This window comes from Zalophus californianus, chromosome 9 (assembly GCF_009762305.2).
Source record: "Zalophus californianus isolate mZalCal1 chromosome 9, mZalCal1.pri.v2, whole genome shotgun sequence".
Lineage (NCBI taxonomy): Eukaryota > Metazoa > Chordata > Mammalia > Carnivora > Otariidae > Zalophus > Zalophus californianus.
In genome coordinates, this window is record NC_045603.1 from 88113253 (window position 1) to 88136956 (window position 23704).

Here is a 23704-nt window from a genome sequence, read left to right on the forward strand (position 1 = left end):
CAGGCTCTCTTCATAAAAATTTCCATCCCTGTTTAAGAGGCAAAACTTCTATTTATTTGCTCAATAGCCATTTAAGTCACACACATACACACATACACACACACGCACGCACACACACGGAGTTTAAGCCAGGTTTTATACCACAGTACAGACAACAGACAAAAGTGGGCACAACACACATTCACATACACACCTGAAGAAATACTTCAATATGCTGACCATACTCAAGGATGGGAAAGTTTATGAATTCCTAAGGTATAAGAGTGCCAAAGATGATTTCAGCAAATTTGCATAAACTCTTAATGCTGTCTGAATGTATAAAGACCATAATGTATGTTCTCTTAAGTTGCAGCCATGGCTTGCTTTCACTTACTTGCTAATACTGGGCTGACCAGGTCATAAGTTGGGTTGATGCCCTAATAGCATATCATATGAGCACATAAGCAAGAGAGAGATGTCTTAGAATTTACTTCCATGCTTGTCTTTTTAGCTTTCTTTTTAGATTTCCCCATTATTTCTTCTTGATTAACTACTTGTTGCTCTTAAATTGCTTCACTTGTTTCCAAACTCCCTACATCACTCTGTGCACTGGCATAATTTCCCCCTAAGTCCTACCTCACCATCTAGGAGGCAGGCAATATTTCTGGTGTACACTGCATTATTATGAACTGTTCTTAGAACCCACCCACACAGTGTTGACTTGTGGTTTGCCATAACCTCTGGGTCTGTGTCTTAATTGCTTTCTGGCTATGAACAATATGTTCTGTTTTTGTTATGGTCTTAGAGTCCTGTCTTATTTCTTTAATACATCCTGCATAATTCTAATAATATAATACATAACAAAATAACATACTTCAAGAAAATAATCAATAGGGTAGAATTTTTTGCATTTCAAAAGTTTTTATGTGTTTAAAGTTTTAAAGTCGGGAAGAACATAGAAGTTTAAGGGAAAATTCTATAATAAATGTTTTGAAAATTCTTCTCAGTTTTATTTATTTTTGAGTCATTTCTCTCCATCTCAAAACATTTTATAATCTTCATTTTTAATTAGGGAGTCGTTGCAACACTTCCTAATTTTACTTCTGTGTATTTGCTTTGTTGGATTTTGTGTACACCTTGTCATATGAATTTGGATTTGCAGATATATGGCTCTCAGCGATTTTCCTGGTGCCAAGTGTATTGCTTATTTATTCCAGACTGCTGTTTTCAAATGGGCTTAGTATATATAAAATTTTGTAAAAACTTACTTTTTTGATTTAGGTTAGCTAGAGCATGCTGCCAATACTCATGAATCATGAGATGAATAGTTTTCCTACAAGTCTGATTAATTTTTATTTTCACTACGCTATCCTGATAAGTACAGAAAAATCACAACTATAAAAACTGGTAAGAGTAACTATATGGTATAGCTATTTCTGAACCAGCTTTCGCTTTAGGAGTCCTTTGGAGAAATGCATATTCCATGTGCAAAGCAATATGGTGTTCCAGTCACTGATAGGGGTTTCCCCCATTAGCCTCAAAGTTCTCTGTCCTAGGGGCACTTGGGTAGCTCAGTTGGTTAAGAGGTTAAGTGTCTGACTTCAGCTCATGTCATGATCCGAGCCCCACATCAGGCTCTGTGCTCAGTGGGGAGTCTGCTTCTCCATCTGCCCCTTCCCCCTCCACCCCTCTTGTGCTCTTTCTCTCTCTCTCAAATAAACAAAAACTGTTTTAAAAAAGTTCTCAGTTCAAAAACTGAGGCACCTGGCATTTAAAATAGCTTGTAATTACAACCTGACCTTTCAGGTAAGAAAACATCGGAGTTAAAAAACAAAACAAAAAACGAAAAACATAAAGACCACTCTATTAGAACTACCTATTCAGTCCTCATTACATAGTCAATTTGGGAAAACAATATTATTTGTAGTTTGGATATTCAATCATTTACATGGTCATTTGCAAGGTGTATGGTTGTTTATGTTTCAAAATATTCAGACTAAATCAGTGTTTGCTCATATATCTATATTTTATTTATTTGGCCACATTATTGTGATATTTAATGTTGTGGCTAAAATGCAGTATCTGTTGGCAGAATTCAGGTATTATCTTACAAAACCTCTTTCATAGATTTATAATCAATGTTAGAATGTTCTAAGGGAAAGGCAAGAAACACATATATTATGAGGAGCTGCCTAGCAAAAGACTATTTTCTAAATAACATTAATTTAATTTTAATTGTTCTACATAGTTAGGTGAAAAGATTTTATCACCAGCATTTCTATTTTTTCCCCCAATTCTAAATAATAATAATTTAAAAAAAATGTCCCCTTTGGCTCTTATAGACCTTTTTTGTAACTACCAGTTTGGGCTAAAGAATGTCTATGTTACCCATGTTGACACATGAGCTATAATTTAGTCCCTGGCTTGCCAAATTACAGTACCACTTTAGGTAGCCTACTGTTGACTTATTGGAAACTCTTTTTAAAGGATTATTAGTCAAAATTCTAGAATCCTTTGGAAACTCTGCTGTTCTTACCTGAACTAGCTGTGGGAGATGTTCCAGTAGTTCATCATTCAAGAGGTTGTCTAATTGTTGAACTGCCACTTTACGAATTTCTTGATCTGGAAAACTAATACAAAATAATTATATCTATTAAGCGATTAATGGTATGGAGTAATCCATGAGAAATGTCAGGGAGAAGAGAGAATGAATTCCATCCCTGGCACAGAAGATAAAATCATAATCTCACTATCAATTAAGATGATTATTAGCACCAAATTATTATTTTTCCACATTCTGTACTCTCATGTGGACTGCAATAAAAAGTCTTTTCAACTCGATTTTGGAAACTTGGGTTTAAGTCAGAAATTACGAGCTTGTCGATAAAGGATTGTAGGATATCTAAAATCTTTTCTAAAGTGTATGGAAATCTTGGCTTATTATTTAGCCATGCATTTGTTAAGTAAATTATTACCAGCTAGAGACCTGATGGTTTATATGATTAAAAGTAGGATATAATATATTTAAAGGCGTTTTGGACAGATCGTAATGAAAAACCAGAAATCTAACAAAAAAATAATTTAATAAAACTAAATCTTACCAGGATATGAAGGTCTTGACGGTAATTGTGCCTTATTCATTTTTGGATTGCATATGTCTGTTTTAAGATTTAGCACCCATTAGACACTTAATAAATGTTTGTTACTGAACTAAATTTATGAAAGTATTTAGCATTTGAATATCTATCCCCAAAACAATTAATCCTCAAATGGGCTCTTCAGGCTGCCATCATCTTGTTCCACCAGAAGAATTAGATTCAATTATCTCCAAGCTCCTGGGAAGTGCCTAGAGATAACTTTCAGCCCCACACCATTTTGACATGCTTTTGACATACTGCTTTGACATTATTAGATATAACTGGGGCTTTTGTAAGAACAATTAATTTTAAATAAACAAGTTTTCAGAAAATGTTGATATGCATAATTTAAAACTTGAAGGAACTACTTATAGTAACTGAAACTGATTAAAAAACAAGGAAATAAATAAACAAACAAAAGTCAAAAATCCTTTTGCATGGAAACAAACTGAATGCTTTCAACCAATCAGGTGAGAGCTCTCTTAATACTAAGGAGGTCAGGAAACTTTAAAGTCTTTAATGTCCAGTCTCTTCAGCATATCAGGTTATTGAAGGGTGAAATGAATTCTATGCAGTTACAGTGAAAAGGAAAACTGGTATCACTCAGTATCTCTCAAATGTCTTTGATAGCAGTTTGAAATGTAATGCTTAAATGTAATGTTTTACATATTTTTTAAATTAAACTGAGCATTTTAATTGCAACAAAAATTTCACTTCCTTGGTTAGTCACTCAAAACCCTTATTTCTGACCAGTGAATACTTTTCCAATAATTTTCTCCCTTGAACAATCTAGCAGTAAGACCTGGTAAGAAAACTATAGTCCAGACACATCTCCTGAAGTACCGCTAAAATCAGAAGATCCCAGCATAGCATCAAGCACAGGTGGAGAGCAGAAAGGGTGCAATAAAAATGCAAAGCTAGAAGAAGGTCAACTTGTTTTAGCGCAGAGACTACTTTCTCCTAACTAAATGTGATTGATTCTAATTTATTGCTCTCAATTACTAAGCCATTTATCTGAAGCCTGTAGACATCAAGGTCAGTTTGAGGACAGTTTCAAGTCTTAGAGGGAATAGTTACTCGGAACATTTTCCTGCCTAAGTGATGACTTAAGTCGGATACTAGTCACCCATGTTTTCTTTTGTGCTTATTTTATCTTATTGATATAAATGACAATAGAGAAAGAAAATAGAAACAAACATCACAATAAAACAAAACTCTTTGGTGAACACTATACCTCTAATTATGTATTTATTTCCAAATACTAGAATGTAAACTCCATGAAAGCAGAAAATTTTTGCCTGTTTTGTTCATGGATGTGTCCCAGATGCCTCCAGATTGGTGAATATGCTCTACACATATGTTTGCAGAATGTCTAAACTGAATTATCTTTCCACCTAAAACATCTCTACTGCTAGACTTTCCTCTTTTGGTCTGTGTTATTATATTTCTCCAGTAATGTAGGTCTAAAATTTTGAGTCATATTTTCCCCCTCTTTTGCCCTCTTCATTGATCTGTCCCCCCCTTTCCCATCTGGCAAAATTCAATTCATCTTTGAAGTCAAAACTCAAGGACCAATTTACTTGGGAAGCTGTTCCAGCTACTTGGTAGCCCCCTGTAGAATTTATCTCAGCCTTCTCAGTGGGATTCTATATTATGTACTTGGTTGAAGGCAGGCTCATTCATTATGAATCCCTGATACAAGCACAGCTGAATAATAAGTTCTTAGTAGTCTCTTATCTTTATATCTAATCAGTTGCCAAGTTCAGTTAGCTTTTTTCATCCTAATGGTACTCTAGCATTATGCCTGTTTTTAGTTTCTTCAGCAACTAGCTAGTCTAGGCCATAATTATCTCATGCTGGTACTAACATTTTTCATAGTAATACCTTATAAATTTCCCTAAATTATTTCTAAATTCATTTCTCATAAAACATGAAATGGTTTTGTATTTCCAATGTACCTCTCTTAGGCCCATACTGTTTATCTAGATAGCCAAGACTAGATGAACACCAGATTTTTCTCTTACTGTAATACTGAATAAACTGCTTTGGCTTACTGGTTATTTTCTTCTGAAAATGTCATGTGCATTCTCACCTTTGTGAGCTCTGTTACCCCCACTTGGAAGAACTTCTCTTTTCTTGTTAAATTTCCAGTCTTACTTCAAAATGTGGATCAAATCCTCTTTTGTTTTTTAAAGATTTCATTTATTTATTTGAGAGAGAGAGAGACAGCACGAGAGGGAAGAGGGTCAGAGGGAGAAGCAGACTCCCCGCTAAGCAGGGAGCCCGATGCGGGACTCGATCCTAGGACTCTGAAATCATGACCTGAGCTGAAGGCAGTCGCTCAACCAACTGCACCACCCAGGCGCCTGTGGATCAAATCCTCTTAAAGGTGACTATCCCAATCTTTACTAATCACGTCTCTGAACTCCAAGGGCATTGACTGGCTGACTCCATTGGGCAATTAAGATATGCTAGTGTTTATTAGAATTTATCATTTTTTATATATATCATTCTTCAACTAGTGAATAAATCAACTGAAGAATTGTTCTATCTTTTTTTTTAATTCTTAGGATTTAGCACCATGCTCTGTACATATTGGGTCACTAATAAAAAGGGATTGATCGTGATGATAATAATGAGAAAAATCATACTATTGAGCCCATTTTATTTCTTGCTGCGCTCTGAAATAATTTATATTGGTAGCAATAGATTTAACTCAAAAATACCATTTATGTAAGTCCAGGTTTTTAAAATTTGTTTCCTCTGTCAAAAGGGTGAGAGAAAAACAAATCTGAAGGTAATAAAAAAGAAGGATGTATTATTTTTTTTCAGACTCCTTCAGGAATAGGAGAACAAACATTAGTTACATCTGTACAGCCCAAAAGAAAAATTATATACTTGTATTAATATGTGAAACTGTTAGGAAGAACATTTTTACACATTAATGGAAAGGAATGGATCTTTTTATTCACTACTCTTACATGAAGTTTAGGAAGAAATTGGAAGAGAAAATGCTAAGAGACTAACCACATGACATCCTGAGATGTGACTAAGGCCTAACAACAGTAAAGCATATCCAAATATAACTCTCATTTGATTATTTTAGGAAGAGTTGGCCACATTAAGAGAGACGTTGGCAGTGTTAGTGAAGCTCCTGGGAAATGTGTCCCTTCATACATATGGCAATATATAGCAACATGTATTTTTAAAAAATCTTTAAAATTTGATTATTCCTTGATCTAAAGATCTACTTCTGGAAATTTATCCTAAAAAGATAATCAGAGATATATGTGAGGATATATGTAATTGCAAATAACATAAATGTCTAAAATTCAAGTTAAATAAGCTATGACCATATAATAGAATACATGCAGTCTAAAAATATTAAAAGAATATTAAGCGACATGAAAATATAATGAAAAATATATGCAGTATAATACCATTTAAAAATGTGCATATTTTTCCATAAGCTTGACAAAAAGATGAGAATATTAAAAATATTAATAATAAATATCCAAGTGATAATATCATGGATGATTTTAGTTTTCTTTTTTAAGCTTAATTTTTAAAGTTTTTCCAACTTTTTATATGAAAGTTTCATTGGTTACTAAAATATAATGATTTTAAAAAGTAAGGCTCATATAACTAATTATGAATATATATGAATAAGTGCAAGTTCATTACCAGCACTAGAAAAAAGCTCCAAATCATATGTCCCTTTAAGAATAAACATCATTGTGTAAAAGAACAAGTATTATATTTTTTTGGTTGACTTAAAATATTCTTTTAGCATAATAGGTCCAAATAGGGATCTCTGCCTCTGGAGAAATTCTGCTTAATACCTTTCTAGGGCCCTGAATGCAGGCAAAGATCAATGGACAAACACGTTCCACAAATCTTGGCATTTCTTCCCTGTGATGTTGTCTGAAATTGTTTAAACATTCTCTTGGGATATAGTTATTGGCATTTCATGCTCAGTAATGCATTCCTCAATGAGGTGAGTGCTACCCATATTTTCTGAATGTCATGTGATATTTACAGACTGAAATGTCATATGTGGCAGAAGAACTGCAACCTATTTCAAATTTTCCACAAGCCAGGTTTTGTACTTTCCAGTGACCTGACTTGCTTGAAAAATAAATATAATTCCTGCCAATAATAAACCAGGAGCCACTCTCTAGTGATTCTGCTAATCTTGGGACTACTAATTACTAGAGGCATGGGCATTATACCTTGAGTCTGTGGAAGAAATGAAAGTATCATTAGAAGTTTCATTAGGCTGATATTAACGAGGACCTCATTTACTTAAATTCGTAAGAAGCTTTCTTATAATCATTCAGAAAATAAATCATTTATAATGTAATAAATGGCACTCTATCGGATTTGAGATATTAAAAAGATACAAGGTCAGTAAAATTCTATGACTTGTTGGAGAGAAGATCATGTAAGGTGAGGAAATTTTATTTATTATGAATTTTTAAAATTAGGTGTAGCAAGAGTTCATGTGAAATAATCACTTCTTTAAGGTTATTTATCATTTTAATTGTCCATTTAAGTAACTTTAGGTTATTAATTTACTTTCCAAGCATGTCTGAATAGAGAGCAAAACCAATTTGGGTCAAAAGCAAAACATTACACTGGCTTACTATTCAGTTTTATATGAGTTTCATGAGCAGTGATTCTTATCTATGCAGGCCTTAGTTTCCTCTAATTTGAGCTAACAATTGAGTCTTTGGCATCTGTAAAAGGACATAGTACCACAGCTAAGATAAATATAACTCTGTACAATAATTGTTAAGGAAATATTTAAAAATTGCATATAGTTTTTTGTCCAATAAGTTCATTTAGACACAAAGAAAAAACTCCTTGAAGACTAGAGTTGTAAAAGTTAATAAAAGGAAACTAAAGACATGTGGCTAAAAAACTCAAAGGTGAAAAAATTAAGTAAAATGAAAGCAACTTCAAGATAAACATTTTCAAAGGAACTTTAGTGAAATATCAACTCTGTATTTTGCCAACAGTGTAAACGCAAAATTTATGGTTAAGCAGAGGATTAAGATGGAATAGTAATCCTTACCTGGGCAAGAAAGGAAGAGTATCAAGTATTTAGATAACTCTTTAGCTGAATGTAGAAGTAGGAACTGCCCAGTGTTTAAGTTGCTGTGCAACAGAGGTTCTCCTATTTTTGGTCTTAAGACCCTTTTAACACTCTTAAAAATTATGGAAGATTCCAAAGAATTTTTGTTTATGTGAGTTATATCTATCAAGAATTGCCATATTAGAAACAAACCCAGGACATTTAAGAAATATTTATCAATTCATTTAAGATAACATCAATTACCCCATTACATGTTAACATGAACAATATATTCCTATGAAAAACAGATATATTTTCAAAAACAAAGAAAATATTTAGAGAGAAGAATGATACTTTTTTAGATTTTGACAAGTATCTATAATGTCTGGCTTAATAGAAGACAACTAGATTCCCCTATCTCTTTCTGTATTAAATCTGATGCAATACTGCATGTCTGAAAACACTCTACACCCATAAGTGAGTACATGTGACAGAGGCAAGTGACATATTAGAGTTATTATGGAAATAGTCTAGACCTTGCAACACCCCTATTAGCATCATGGGGACTGCAAATCTAGTTTTGAGAATGTAGTTTTGACATGTGTTATTGTTGTGGGGCCATACATTAAGGAATCTGCACTTGTGGTCTGTTTTGAAGACAGCAGCCATCAACTTATCTTTTCCCTGAATGACAAACTGGCTTTGAAATCACAGACCAACGCTCAGATTTGGGGATCATCATTCCTCTTCTCTCCCCTCAATCATTTACAACTCTTCTCAGAGGATGAAAGGAACATCACCAAGGATCCAGACAACCTTCAACAGGGCCAGTGGCATCATGGAATGAAATTTCAACAGAAAAATACACCTTTCAACTTCTTCCACTTGACTTGTTTTTTGGTCATTTCTATTCCTTTCTTATTTTCTCCCCATATCATTGTTTTTCTCTTTTGTTCTTCTTTTTCTAGTTTGAAAAATGATACAGGGTCAATATCTTACTCAAAAAACTTTGAAGTGATGGGTAAAAGCCAAATGCAATGTAACAAATGTCAACCCTTAAGAAAGGCAACTTTGGGTAAAATGAAAAGCAAAGAAATTTGAGATCAAATTTAAGTGTTAGAGAACTGTCAGACTTTGGAATACACAGTAAGAATTCATGCAGAATGCCATGAGGCTATTCATAGTTAAAAGCCCCAATGTCAGGTTAGAATTAGAAAACTATCAGAAGTGCAGAACAGTTTCTCCAGCAGGTTTTGAGTCTGATGACACACTCAGCATCAGCTTGGAAGAAAAATGTCAACGAATATATTTGTTACTTTTCTAGTACTAAAAATGATGAGATATGACAGAAGAAATTTCTTTCTAGGGGAAGTGGGGAATAAGGATTCTTTAAGATGATTGTAAACCTCTACCCACTGAATAATTCATGTTCTTTCAAGGATTTTCACATGTTTACAGAATATTAGAACTCAAGGAAACTTGGAGACCTGGATCAATCTCCTGATTATACAGATGAAAAAACTAAAAGTCAGAGAGTTTGAGCTGTTTGCCCAAGGCCATCTGTTGGTGGCACTGAAACTAGAATCCAAATATCCAAAATACTAGGCCAACAGGCTTTCTGTAGTACTTCTAGGAAGGCCTTTTTCTCTTTTGACTAAATATTATCATAGAGACTTATATGAAATCCACAAGATGAGCTTGAATGTATTATTTATTTTATGGCATTCTAAATGATCAATAGAGACATAATAGTGAGTAATATAATTTGTCTAATTGGACTAGGACATTGGTCCAGTAATAACCCAGTAGAAATAAGAATGATCCAAAGAGATATTAGGAACTGTGCAGAGATATTTCTTGATGGATAGCCCATGGATTTGCATATAGAAATTGAGAATTAACTATATATTTATGGTATTAATTAGACTTATTCATAATTAAAGAGTTAAAGTTACTGATTTTGTTCTTCTATATGATTACACTTTGATTTTACATACAGACAAGCTTAGAAAGGCACCACATAAAGCAAGTGGTATACTGGAGGCACCACATAGAAATTGTGTTGTTTTTTTTTTTTTAATTTTATTTATTTGTTTGAGAGAAAGAGAGCATGAGCAGGGGGAAGGGGCAGAGGGAGAGGGAAAAGCCGACTTCCCTCTAAGCAGGGAGCCCAATGAGAGGCTCGATCTCGGGACCCTGGGATCATGACCTGAACTGAAGGCAGATGCCTAACCAACTGAGCCACCCAGGTGCCCCAGAAATTTTGTGTTTGGATGGATTCAACATTACATGCAAAAGCAGCATGACGTTATGAAAAAGAATAAGGGGTTTTGAGTTTAAATATGAAGGGTCTTCTTTTCCCATCTTACACTTTCTCTCTAAGCAAATTTATCTATACCCTTAACTTAATTCCCATCTTTCTGTGGATGATTTCCAAATTGGGATCTCTAGCTTAGATTTCTTCCTTGAACCATCACCAGCCATCTCAAGTACATGTCAAAGCCAACCTACCCCAACTTGAATGGCAGGGTTCTTCTTCTAAAATCTATTTGTTACCCAGAGTGTCCATCTTAGTGGATGTTTCTATTTTCCACTCACTTGCATTATACAGAAACCTAGAAGTTATCTTTGACACCCTCATTTTTCACTGTCCTTCCTCATTCAATCCTGTCACTTTTACTCTTAAATGTTCTGATTCTGTTCATTTTATTTCATTACCACTACCACACTTCTAAGGCTTATTTCCTATCTTCTGACACTTAGACTACTTCCATAGCTTCCTAACTGTCCCTCATTTACTTTTGCTTGTCTCACCAAATATATGCTTCACTCAGAAGCCAGAATGATCTTTAAAAGACGCAATTTTGTGCATTATGCTAGTTCTAGTGCTAAATGAAGTACCTTACATGAGTAAGCCATCAGTAAATTCCATTGAGTAAATGAATAGACAAATGGGCTTTCAATTTCTTCATCTGTAAAATGGGGATCAGTAAAATGGAGGAAATTGTAAATGTTGGTAATAATATTAAAGAGGTTGTTTTATAGAACAAATCATATAATATATTATGAAAGTGCTTTGCAAGCTATGTCATTATTCAATTGTGAAATATTTATCATATAAATTTTAACAAGTGAATTTAACTTATTTAAGCTTAATTGAAATAAAATTATCAATTTATCAATTTTTATAGTTTGGCATTAAAAAATCTGAAAACTCTAAACTCTTAATATAATTATGATGAAGAAGATAATAATGATAAAGATGATTGGTAGAATTTTATTGAGTACTCTCATAAGTACTTTATTCCATAAGGCACATAATGTTATTACCCCCATTTTATAGATAAGGAAGTTTGTCCAATGTTATTCAAATAATAAATGGAAGAGTCAGATATGTCTGATTTCAAAACTTATGCTGTCAACTGTGAAATTTGGAAGCAACTCCAAAAATCCTCTAAAAGTGCACACAGACAAGATATACACCTTTGGGTTTATGCTAGTCTACATTTCTCATTCTCAGTATATCAGAAGAGTATTGACTCTTCCTTCATAGACAATATTGAAACTTCCACATTTTTCTCTTCCATATTCATATTTATCTATAACTGCATTCATATTTTTCCTTGCCTCCCACCCGAGATGAAGAAGTTACTCTCTTCCTTTCCTTGGAAAAAATTCCCAATTGTACTTTTGTTCCAGGCTATTGGCTGTTAAAACCTTCTCATTGTGCCACTTCAACATCCCTCTACTTTCTGATATTCCCTTCATGCATCATTCTTCATGTCAATTTGTAAACATGCTTGAAGTTTTTCTATTTGAACAAGCATACCAACCCCAAACTTCAAAGCCTTTACCATCAATCCTATTTCAAAAGGCACAATTTATTTATTTCTCTCTATTTCCTCTTTAGGATCTTGAAATATGGCATCCAACTTTACTGCATTATTATAATTGTCTCATGAATACCATCAGTGACTGCTCTAGTTTCAATCCATTGATTTAAGACTTACTTCTACTTAATACCTCTCCAAAACCTTTTTTAAAAAATTTATTTGTTTAAGAAAGAGGGAGAGAGAGAGTGTGTGGGAGAGAGAGTGCAGGGGGAGGGGCAGAGAGAGAGAATCTCAAGCAGACTCTACACTGAGAACAGAGCCTAACACAGGGTTCCATCTCAGGACCCTGAGATCATGATCTGAGCTGAAACCAAGAGTCCGACACTTAACCAACTGAGCCACCCAGGTGCCCCTTTTGAAAACCTTTTTTATGAATTCTAAATTACCACTCCTTTGTCCATCTCCTCTGACCTCTTGGTCACTCTTCCTATTGCCTTTCCTGACTTTGTTTGCTCTATACTGCTCTTAAAATGTTGCTACTCTCCAGGTTCCATCTTATGCCCCTTTCTAACTTCCTCTACGTATATACACACAGTACCTCTACTTCTATGACTTCAGTTACTACCTTCAAGCCAATAATTCAAATATTATTTTTCAAACTTTGGTTTCTCTACTAGGCTTCAGGTCTGAATATACAACTGCATACTGGTCTTCTCCTTCTAGATGCCCCACAGGTTTTTAATTATGCAACATTCCAAAATAGAACTCTCTATCTTACATCACCCAAATTTTCTCTTTCTTCTATAAATCTTGTTTTAATTAATGATATAGTTTTCTATCATTTACCCAAAACAGAAAGCTCAAAGTCTTCCTTATCTCTTCTCTTTTTTTAACTTTCCTCTGAAATGTTTCTCAGATCTGCTCTGTGGATCTCTACTATTTTCAGGCCCAGACAATTTTTCAAATGGACTATTTCAATACCTGACATCTATCTAAAATCCTTCCTCTCATTTTCTTTCTTTAGTCCATCCTTCACAATGATGTCAGCATTATTCTTGTATAACATAAATCTGATAGTATGACTTCCATTCTTTTTTTTTTTAAAGATTTATCCATTTATTTTTGAGAGAGAGAGAATGAGAGAGAGTACATGATGGGGGGAGGGTCAGAGGGAGAAGCAGACTCCCCGCTGAGCAGGGAGCCCGATGCGGGACTCGATCCCGGGACTCCAGGACCATGACCTGAGCCGAAGGCAGTCGCTCAACCAACTGAGCCACCCAGGCGCCCAGTATGACTTCCATTCTTAACAAAATTCCATGGGCTGCAGAAATGAGTCCGTAGTAACTACCTGGCTCATGAGACCTAAAACATCCTAAACTGACCTATCCTTTTTAGTCTTGTCTCACAGTACAGTTCCCTTCTATTATGATATTAAATTACTCACTATTCTCTGAACCTCTGTAACTATGCACACGCTAGTCTTTCTTCTTGAAATGCCATTTCCTCTCTTCTCCACTTAGGAAATTACTATGAATATTTCAACTCAAAATTCAATTCCTTTGTGAAGATTTCCTTACCTTCTCAGAAAGAATCTGTCTCCTTCTCCTTTGGGCATATATAGCACTTAATACTTTGGTTATAGTATGGAATATATTGTGGGGTGATCTTTAGCATTAGTCTTTTTCTCGAAATTGTTTTTTAGAGATAGTCACTATGACGTATTATTCAGTCTCTTTGATTCATTGCATGTCAATTTCCACGTACACATACTTGTGTTCAATATATAAATGGGAAAGATACAACATCATTCATCACTTAATTATTTAGTCTAATGTGGAAGTTATAACTGTCTCCTTTTCCATATTCCATGCTACCTACTTACAATGCTAGTCAAAAATGTCTTTAGTGTAGGGGTGCCTGGGTGGCTCAGTTGTTAAGCGTCTACCTTCGGCTCAGGTCATGATCCCAGGGTCCTGGGATCAAGCCCCATATTGGGCTCCCTGCTCCGCGGGAGGCCTGCTCCTCCCCCCGCCCCACTTCTCCCTCTCCCACTCCCCCTGCTTGTGTTCCCTCTGTCGCTGTATCTCTCTCTGTCAAATAAATAAATAAAATCTAAAAAAAAAGTTGTAGAAACTTAAAAAAAAAGAATATCTTTAGTGTAAATTAATCTCTACAATAAAAGATACAGTGGTTTCATGCAAACATGTTTTTGAAACATTTTTCCAAGGAAACTGATATTGGAAGTTAAGGCACTGCCTGTTAAGCATTGATCTTCTTCCTGCAAAATAATAATTTTACATCATGTAGGATGGCAATTTCTAGTACCTTGTCAAATTTTTATTTAAGCTTCTGATGTAATGCTCTGATGCCAGTTCAGAGTTGCTATTTTTAAATGAATACTTTCCTTGAACTGTCTTTTAATTCCTTGGGTAATTTCTGCTTGCTATTAGCAGTTGAATAGTTATGCCTGTGCATCAGAGTTCAAGAAAATAGCAACTATCTGCCAAGAACCACAGACCTTAGCCCTTGTCTCTGGTATTCTGACAGCACTGCCTTCTCTAATGGAAATATCAGTACCCAGTGAGCACACTGTTGGCACTCAGTAGTGGAAATATTAACACCCCGTGCCCCACACTAGGTAAATTAAATCTCAACATGTCTCTTGCTAAAAATAAACCAAAAGGAGGTGGTGAATCTTTAGACTGGATTAAATAAACAGCAATATTAAAAATTCTCTGAGCTAGAAATGGAGAACAGCAGTTCTCAAGAGGTTAAACCATTGGAAAAATAGACTATTCAAAGGAGAAAAAAATACAGATCTCTGAAGACCTTACTCTGACAACTCACTTAACAAGCACAAACTGTTTGTTCTCAGAAAAGTCAGCTTTTGAATTTGGAGAAGTTGAAAGGTTCATTTTTGGAAACAGCTTGTCCTCAAGTTTTTTAGTAGTTCAGTTAAAGAGAGTGGGAGTCATAGAATGAGTGCAATGGAAATATTTTAACCTTCCCAGTGACCTTCTTTGGTGCATGATAGGGAACTGTCCAATGTTCAAATAAATCAAATTTCTGCTAAGTTTCCTGAATGGTGCTTAATAAACAGCACTCTACTTTGAAACCAGTCCCTATAATTTCTAAAAATCTGATTGTTCAGAAAAAAAAGAAATTACACAGCGAAGTAGAAACATCCAAGCATGATTAGATAGTTAAGTACTGCTATTTACTATAATAAGACCATTTTAAGATAGTTTTATTTACATATTTAATATGTAAATAGCCTAGAGTATTTATGTAGAAAGGCTGTAAGCATTGCGGTTAAGATTTCAAGCTCTAAATCTCTGGATTTAACCTCAGCTCCTCAATTTACTAGCGTTCCATTGGGCAACTTAATCTCTGGAAGCTTCAGCTTCCTCACAGGTACAATTGGAATAATAATAGTATTTGCCTCATAGGGTTATTGTGACTCTTCAATTAGATAGTACTGAGGGTCACTAAGTAATAATTTGATCTTTATATTTAAAACATTGTGTCAAATAGATTTTCAGCATCTATTTAGGTAGAGAAGGCTCATTATAAGCAGAATCAGAGAATATTAAAGTCCGTCTAGTGAGTCCTTTCATTTTACAAGCAAGAAAACTAAGCAGTATTATAGGTTTTATTCTGACAAAGATTTTTATACTCTGAGCACAAGTGCAGGGTTAGGGACTCAGGATCCCAGTAGAGCGTGGGCGTCATGGGGCGCCTCTACAGGTGTTTGCGGTGCATCAAGTATCTACCGCTTGGCTTCAACCTGATCTTTTGGCTGACCCAGTCAGCTGCCATTGCTTTTGGACTATGGTTTTGGTTTGGAGGCACCATGAAGGATTTATTATCAGAGGATTAGTCATCGCAGTATATCTACCTGGGGCTTTCTGTGCTGGTTGGAGCAGGAGCGCTAATAGCCATGGGCTTCTTCAGGTGTTAGGTAGCCATGAGGCAGTTTCAATGTGTGCTCAGCTTTTTCACCTGCCTACTTGTGATAATTGCTGCTGAAGTAACCATTGGAGTATTTGTTTTGATAGGCAAGGGTGTAGCTATATGACATGCTCAGACCACATATAAAGAGGCTTATTATAACTATTACCTTACAGATAGGGAAAAGGGAAATAGGACTCTCAGTATTTTCTACTCAACATTTCAGTGCTGTGAAACAAAAGGTCTGAACAGGTCCAACCCATATGCCCAAAGGAGCTTCTAGTACACAGACATTGTATTGATGAAATTGGGACCATAATCAGAGTTAAGCTTCAGGTCATCAGAATTTGTTGGTATTGGAATTGCAGGTCTCACGGTCTTTGGCATGATGTTCAACATGGTCCTTGGGTGTGCAATGAATGCTAGATGCATGAGATGTGATATGAAGCCACTTCTACATGAAAACTGCAAGATACAGCTTTCACATGGCTGTTGCAGGAGCAGTCTCCTAGCTCATTTTTAATATTCGAAGGACACTTAGGATCTAAAATAATCTGCTGTTAATTGTACATTTGCACATGTATGAAGGTTTGGCTCATTACTGATTTACCCCTTGAGTAAATGCCTACTGCCTATGTTGACTGAAAGTATATTCATGTGTGATCTGCATATTTCTGGTATATGCATTATATATAATGAAATCTGTTTGCGGGGAATTCCAGATTCTTGTTATGTAAGAGCAAGAACCTATTTACCTCTGAAAAAAGATCAAAAATTTTTTATAACCTTTAAAAACTTGGGTATTCAAAAAAGATTTTTCTAAGAAATATTCCATAAACTTTATAAAAAGTATTAGTTGACACATTTAAATATCTTTAAAATAGACCAAGGAATATCTTAGTAAAACAATAATAATTTCCCTCCATAAAGCCAGTTTATGCTTTAGAAACTAGAAAGATGTTATATCATGTGGTGAAAAAATTAGGCTTTAGAAATATTATAGAGATATCCAAAGTCTATAAAGAACTTATTAAACTCAACACCCAAAGAACGAATGATCCAATCAAGAAATGGGCAGAAGACATGAACAGACATTTTTCCAAAGAAGACATTCGAATGGCCAACAGACACGTGAAAAAGTGCTCAACATCGCTCGGCATCAGGGAAATCCAAATCAAAACCTCAATGAGATACCACCTCACACCCGTCAGAATGGCTAAAATTAATAAGTCAGGAAACGACAGATGTTGGCGGGGATGTGGAGAAAGGGGAACCCTCCTACATTGTTGGTGGGAATGCAACCTGGTGCAGCCACTCTGGAAAACAGTATGGAGGTTCCTCAAGAAGTTGAAAATAGAGCTACCCTATGATCCAGCAATTGCACTACTGGGTATTTACCCCAAAGATACAAATGTAGGGATCTGAAGGGGTACATGCACCCTGATATTTATAGCAGCAATGTCCACAACAGCCAAACTACAGAAAGAGCCAAGATGTCCATTGACAGATGAATGGATAAAGAAGATGTGGTACACACACACACACACACACACACACACACACACACACACACACAATGGAATATTATGCAGCCATCAAAAGGAATGCAAATCTTGCCATTTGCAACAACGTGGATGGAAATGGAGGGTATGCTGAGCGAAATAAGTCAATCAGAGAAAGACATGTATCATATGACCTCACTGATATGAGGAATTCTTAATCTCAAGAAACAAACTGAGGGTTGCTGGAGTGGTGGGGCATGGGAGGGATGGGGTGGCTGGGTGATAGACATTGGGGAGAGTATGTACTATGGTGAGCGCTGTGAATTGTGTAGGACTGTTGAATCACAGACCTGTACCTCTGAAACAAATAATACATTATATGTAAAAAAAAAAAGAAGAAGAAGAAGAAGATAGCAGAAAGGGAAGAATGAAGGGGGGAAATTGGAGGGGGAGACGAACCATGAGAGACTATGGACTCTGAGAAACAAACTGAGGGTTCTAGAGGGGATGGGCATGGGGGGATGGGTTAGCCTGGTGATGGGTATTAAAGAGGGCACGTACTGCATGGAGCACTGGGTGTTATACGCAAACAATGAATCATGGAACACTACATCAAAAACTAATGATGTAATGTATGGTGATTAACATAACATAATAATAAAAAAAACTAGAAAAAAACTAATGATGTAATGTATGGTGATTAAGATAATAAAAAAATAAAAAAAATGAAATATTATAGAGATTCATACCTCTAGTTTTTACCTTTATAACTATTCTTTTAAGATTTAAATAGCTTTATTGAGACATAATTCAAATGCCATACAATTTACTTAAAGTGTACAATTCAATGGTATTTACCATGTTCCCAGAGTTGTGTAACTATAACTACAGAAAGAAACTTCATACCATTAACAATCAACCCCCTTTTTCCCCGACCTTCCCTAGACCTAGGCAACCACTAATCTACTTTTTGTATCTATAGATTTGCCAATTTTGGACATTTCTTATAAATGGAATCATACAATCTTTTGTGACTGGCTTCTTTCATTCAGCATAATGTTTTCAAGGCTTACTCATGTTGTAACATGTATTATTACTCATTCCTTTTTATTATATATCACATTGAATAATATCACATTGTATGGATAGGTCACATTTTATTTATCCATTCATTACTTGATGGTCATTTGGGTTGTTTCTCCTTTTTGGCTATTATAAATATTGCTTCTCTGAATATTCATGTGTGAGTTTTTGACTGAACATGTATTTTATCTTGGGTATATACTTAAGAGTGGAATTGTTCAGTCATACAGTAACTCAATGTTTTATATTTAAGGAACTGAAAATTACTTTCCAGAGTGGTTACATCATTTTACATTCCCGCCAGCAATGCGTGAGTTTTGTAATTTCTTCACATCCTGGCCAATACTTGTCTTTTTGATTATAGTCATCCTAATGTGTGTGAAGTGGTATCTCATTGTGGTAGAAAAAGAAAACTTTCACCTCATTTTCTCTTCCAGAAGTTTTGGAAAGTACACTAATTTTAACATAAACCTAAGTAAATCAGTTTGAAGAGTCCTTTATGTCACTCTCTCTCCCCCACATTTCCCTTCTGTCAGGACCTTGAGAGAGAATTCAGAATTGAACTGGGCTCCACAATTCGTCTCTGATTCTGGAGATTGCAGACTTTCTTCATGGCATCAGTGAACTGATGCTTATCAAGACAGATTTAAAATAGCTCTTCTTGGCTTTTAATATAAAATAGAAGCCAAGGAAGAGCTGTTTCCCCAAACCAGAGCCAGCTTCCACACTTATTCCCACATGTTTCCCCCTAACTATGAGAAGACATCATTACTCCACCCCCAACTGCATCCCTGTGTATTTTATTCTGTGGGAAGTTCTGGAGAATATATAAGGGATACCTTTTTCCCTTTTATTCTTACCGTTATCATTGGCATATTTATTGTACATCTACCATAAGTGGGGCATTTTGTATCAAAGATATGGTCCCAATTATTAAGGACTTTTTTCTTTTGAGAGGGGTAAAGAGTAGAGAATTTTATTTTTCCCTATTTGTTTTGTTATTTCTGTAAGAGTAATTAACTCTTCATTTAAGAAACTAAGACCATTAATTATACTTCCAGTTTAGTACAGAAGACAGAATTACAGCTTAGATCTGTTTGAAATTTATATTCATAGTTTACATTTATCTAAATTTAATATCTATAGCTATTGAAATTGGGAACAACCAGAATAGCTATTGAATTAATCATAGTGTCCTATTTTTTTCTCTTCAAATTTTTCTTGTCAGTAATATCATGCTTGTTATGCAATTCTTACCTGGCAGTCAGAAGTCCAAGTGCCTCCAAAGGGCAAGAAAATTTCCATCTTCTCAAAATGGTATGTATTTCTGAAACAGTCCTTTCATCCCATCCAGGGGCACTACCCAGGACCAAAGGAAGGGAGCAGTTTTCATTATTGCAGTAGAAACGATAAAACCATAAGTATCTTCTCTTTTCCTCAGAGAGTCTGCAAAACCAAATTGGAAACTGTAATTTATTGGAGTTTGCTACACTAACAAATGTTATAGTACAAAATCTTACTCAGTTCTTTGAATTTCATTTTAGTTTACTTTGGAAAACATGTCCTTTATCTTCTTGGGACAATTTGATAGGTTATTTTATGAGCTTATTTCCTACTAACTTCCTTCTTTTATGGAAAAATAAAATAGAGTTCAGTTCAGATAATTCACATTTATTTTTCCTCCCTCTCATTTTGTCATAATAATGACAAAAATGTCATTTTGGTTAACAAAATCTCTGTCTCCTTTAGGGAAGAGCAAGTTTTATCTGAATCCTGCCACATGTACTACTTAGAACAGAGGTAATCGAAAATTTACTCTCTTACTTTCTTTACAAGTTAATTTAGACCCAAGTGTGCCTGTGAAGCAATGGCATATTTAAAAGATGATATTCCTTCATCTCAAAGCAAGTTTCATGAGAGTTCAGAAAACTCTGCACTAAACTTCAAAAACAAAGATTTCAATTCATCCCTGGATTTGGGCTTTAAATTCTTATATTTAGCTGGAAGTTTGGAATTAGAATGCCAGTGAATAGGATTTCTTTAAATGCCCAAGTGTTTCTCCCTAGAGAATGGTTCCAAACAGAAGATCGAAATCTAGGACTGGGGCCATTGACTTGCTGACAGTTTATCATATTTTGATCACACTCCAGCAGAAGCATTCAGAACCACAGTTCAACTGGAGGACAGCATTTCTCACATGACAATGACAGCTTTTGAACACTGTCTCCTCCAAACTGACAGTGTTGCTCAGCTTAAAGTAGCTAAAACTTCTAAGAAGGATAGTAAGAAATATTAAAATATTTTAAAGGTTAATATTTCTCTGCATTTTTAAAAGCCACCTTCATCTACAAAATGAAAGGGTTGAATTATAGAGATTTTTGAAGTATATTTGGGTTCCTGTCCTATTTTGTCACTACCTTCCCCACCAGAAAGTCCTCAGAAGAAAAAAATTCTGTTACAAAATTATCAAATTATGACTAAACCAAATTAGTTTGTTCTAATTAAATTCCTTTCTCCCCAGTATTGAACAAGACATTTTTCTTTTACTTTCTTTTAGTGAAGCATACTTTACATCAAAAGGAATGCACACATTCAGTTCAATAAATTTTAACAAATGCATATTCTGAATAAAAACCATACTCCTTTCAAGATACAAGTTTTCTCATGCAAACAGAGGTAAGCACTGGCAGGATTTCTTTCACTCAGGATTAATATTACCTATTTTAGAACTTCACATAAATGGAATCATAGAGTAAATATTTTTATTTATAGCTTCTTTCACTCAGTATGTTTTAAAATTATCCATATTGTTGAGTATATCAGTAGTCCATACATTTTAACTAATGAGCATTATTCCTTTGTATGAATACACCACAGTTTGCTTATCCATTCTCCTATCTGATGGACATTTGAAGTTCCTGTTTGGGGATATTATGAGTAAAGTTGCTGTAAATATTTGTATGCAAGTGTTTGTAAGGATGTATTTTTTTCATTTATCCTAGGAAGTTCCTGGGAGGGGGATGACTGGGTTTTATAACAGGTGTTTGTTTATCTTTTGAAGAAACTGTCAAAATATTTTCTGAAGTGGTTGTAAAATTTTACACTATTATGTGCAGAGTATGATAGTGCTGGTTGTACCACATTCTTGCTAATACTTGATTTTGCCCATTTTAAGATATTATCCATTCTAATGGGTGCATAGTGGTATCTATACAACTAATTTGGGGAGAATTAGAGTTGTCATCTTAACAATAGGGAGTATTCTAATCAATGACATGCTATAACCTTCCATTTATTGAGGTTTTCTTTAATTTCTCTTAGCAAAGTTTTATACTTTTTAATGTAGAGGTTTTGATAGTTAATTGAATTTTATTTTATTTTTTATTTATTTTTTTATTATTAACAAATAATGTATTATTTGTTTCAGGGGTACAGGTCTGTGATTCATCAGTCTTACACAATACACAGCACTCACCACAACACATACTCTCCCCAATGGCCTAAAGATTTATTTATTTATTTGAGAGACAGAGAGATTGAGTGGGGTGAGGGGCAGAGGAAGAGGGAGACAAGCAAATTCCCTGCTGAGTGGAGAGCCCATCAAGGGGCTTGATCTCATGACCCTGAAGTCATGACCTGAGCCGAAATCAAGAGTGGGACACCTAACTGACTGAACCACCCAGGTGTCCCTGTAAATTGAATTTTAAAACAAAATTTATTTTCTGTTTTTCACTGAAATACACTTGCATTTTGTACATTGATGCCAAATGCTATGATCTTACAATAATCATATCATCTGAAAATAGAGGAAGTTTTATTTCCTTCTTTCCCAGTTTGACACATTTAATTTCTTTTTCTTATGATAGTGCACTGGCTAGGACTTCCAATACAACACTGAAGAGAAATATTTAGATAGATAGCCTTGCTTTCCAGTTGTAGGGGGAAAGCATTCATTCTTGCAACATTTAATATGATGTTAACTCTAGATTTTTCCATAGATCTAGATTTAACTCGGGATTTTAAGGTTGAGAAAGTTCCATTCTATTCCTAGTTTTGTGAGTTTTTATTATGAATGAGTGTTGAATTTTGTCAATTGTCTTTTTCCCCAAATCTATCAAGATGATATAATTTTTCTTATGTATCTTTTTCCATTTTTAAAGTTTTAATCTAGCTGAATCCTTATATTTAAAATATAGGCCTGTAAGTAGCATAAAGTTGCATGTTGCTTTTGTAAGGTAGGTGACAGTTTCTGTTTTTAATTGGAGTTTTTATTCCATTTATATTTAACATAGTATGGATATAATTGGTTTTAATTCAACCATATTGCTATTAGTTTGTTGTTGTTGTTTTCAAAGCATTTCTTTGTCCCTTTTCCCTTTTTTCCTGTCATCTTTTGAATTATTTTCTTGTATTTCATTTTTGTCTTCCTCTTGTTCTGTAAATGTGCACCTAAAATTTGGGTGGTGTAGTTCTCTAGAGATTGCAATATTATCTTTAGCATATCACAGCCAACAGTGAATTAATATTAATTCGCCTTCTGTATAAGAACCTTAAAACAGTATGCTTTCATTCTTCCATTTCTTATTCTTATTATAGTTGTCATGCATTTTATTTTCATATATTACAAACCCAGCAGTACATTGTAATTATTTTTGCCTTATATAGTTAATTATTTTTTAAAGAAATTTTTAAATGTGTAAGTAAAAGTAATTTTATTTCCCACCTATTTTCCCTTTGTAGTGCTTTTCATTTATTCTTATATATTGAGCTTTCATCTATTTATCCTTTTCTTTCAGCTGGTAGTATTTCCTTTAAGATTTCTTACAATACACATAAGCTGATCATAAACAAATTCAGCTGTGTTTAATTGGAAATATTTTTATTCCACCTTCATTTTTTAAATATAATTTTACTGGTTATAGAATTCTAAGTTGATAGATTTTCTTTTTCCCTCTCTAGATGTAAGATAATAGTCTACTGTCTTTTGGCTCCCCTTATTTCTGATGAGAAATCTGCAGTTAATATGATAGTTGTCCCCCTGTAGGAATTTGTTTATTTTCTCTGATGTTTTAAGAATTTTTATCTTTATGTTTAGTTTTTAGAAATTTGACTGTAATATGGATGTGTGGGGGTGTCTGTGTG

At 34.6% G+C, this 23704-nt stretch overlaps 1 protein-coding gene and 1 pseudogene across 1 annotated transcript in view; one reads left to right on the forward strand and one right to left on the reverse strand.

Moving 5' to 3' along the window:
• Positions 1 to 23704, reverse strand: part of PIK3C2G (phosphatidylinositol-4-phosphate 3-kinase catalytic subunit type 2 gamma) — a 382139-nt gene that overhangs the window by 207541 nt on the left and 150894 nt on the right. The window contains exons 16-17 of the mRNA XM_027593856.1: positions 19820 to 20008; positions 2516 to 2609 (exon numbers count right to left, since the gene is read on the reverse strand). Coding sequence (XP_027449657.1) covers positions 2516 to 2609; positions 19820 to 20008 — 283 coding nt within the window. The remainder of the gene's footprint in view (positions 1 to 2515; positions 2610 to 19819; positions 20009 to 23704) is intronic.
• LOC113921603 lies at positions 15757 to 16500 on the forward strand (annotated as a pseudogene).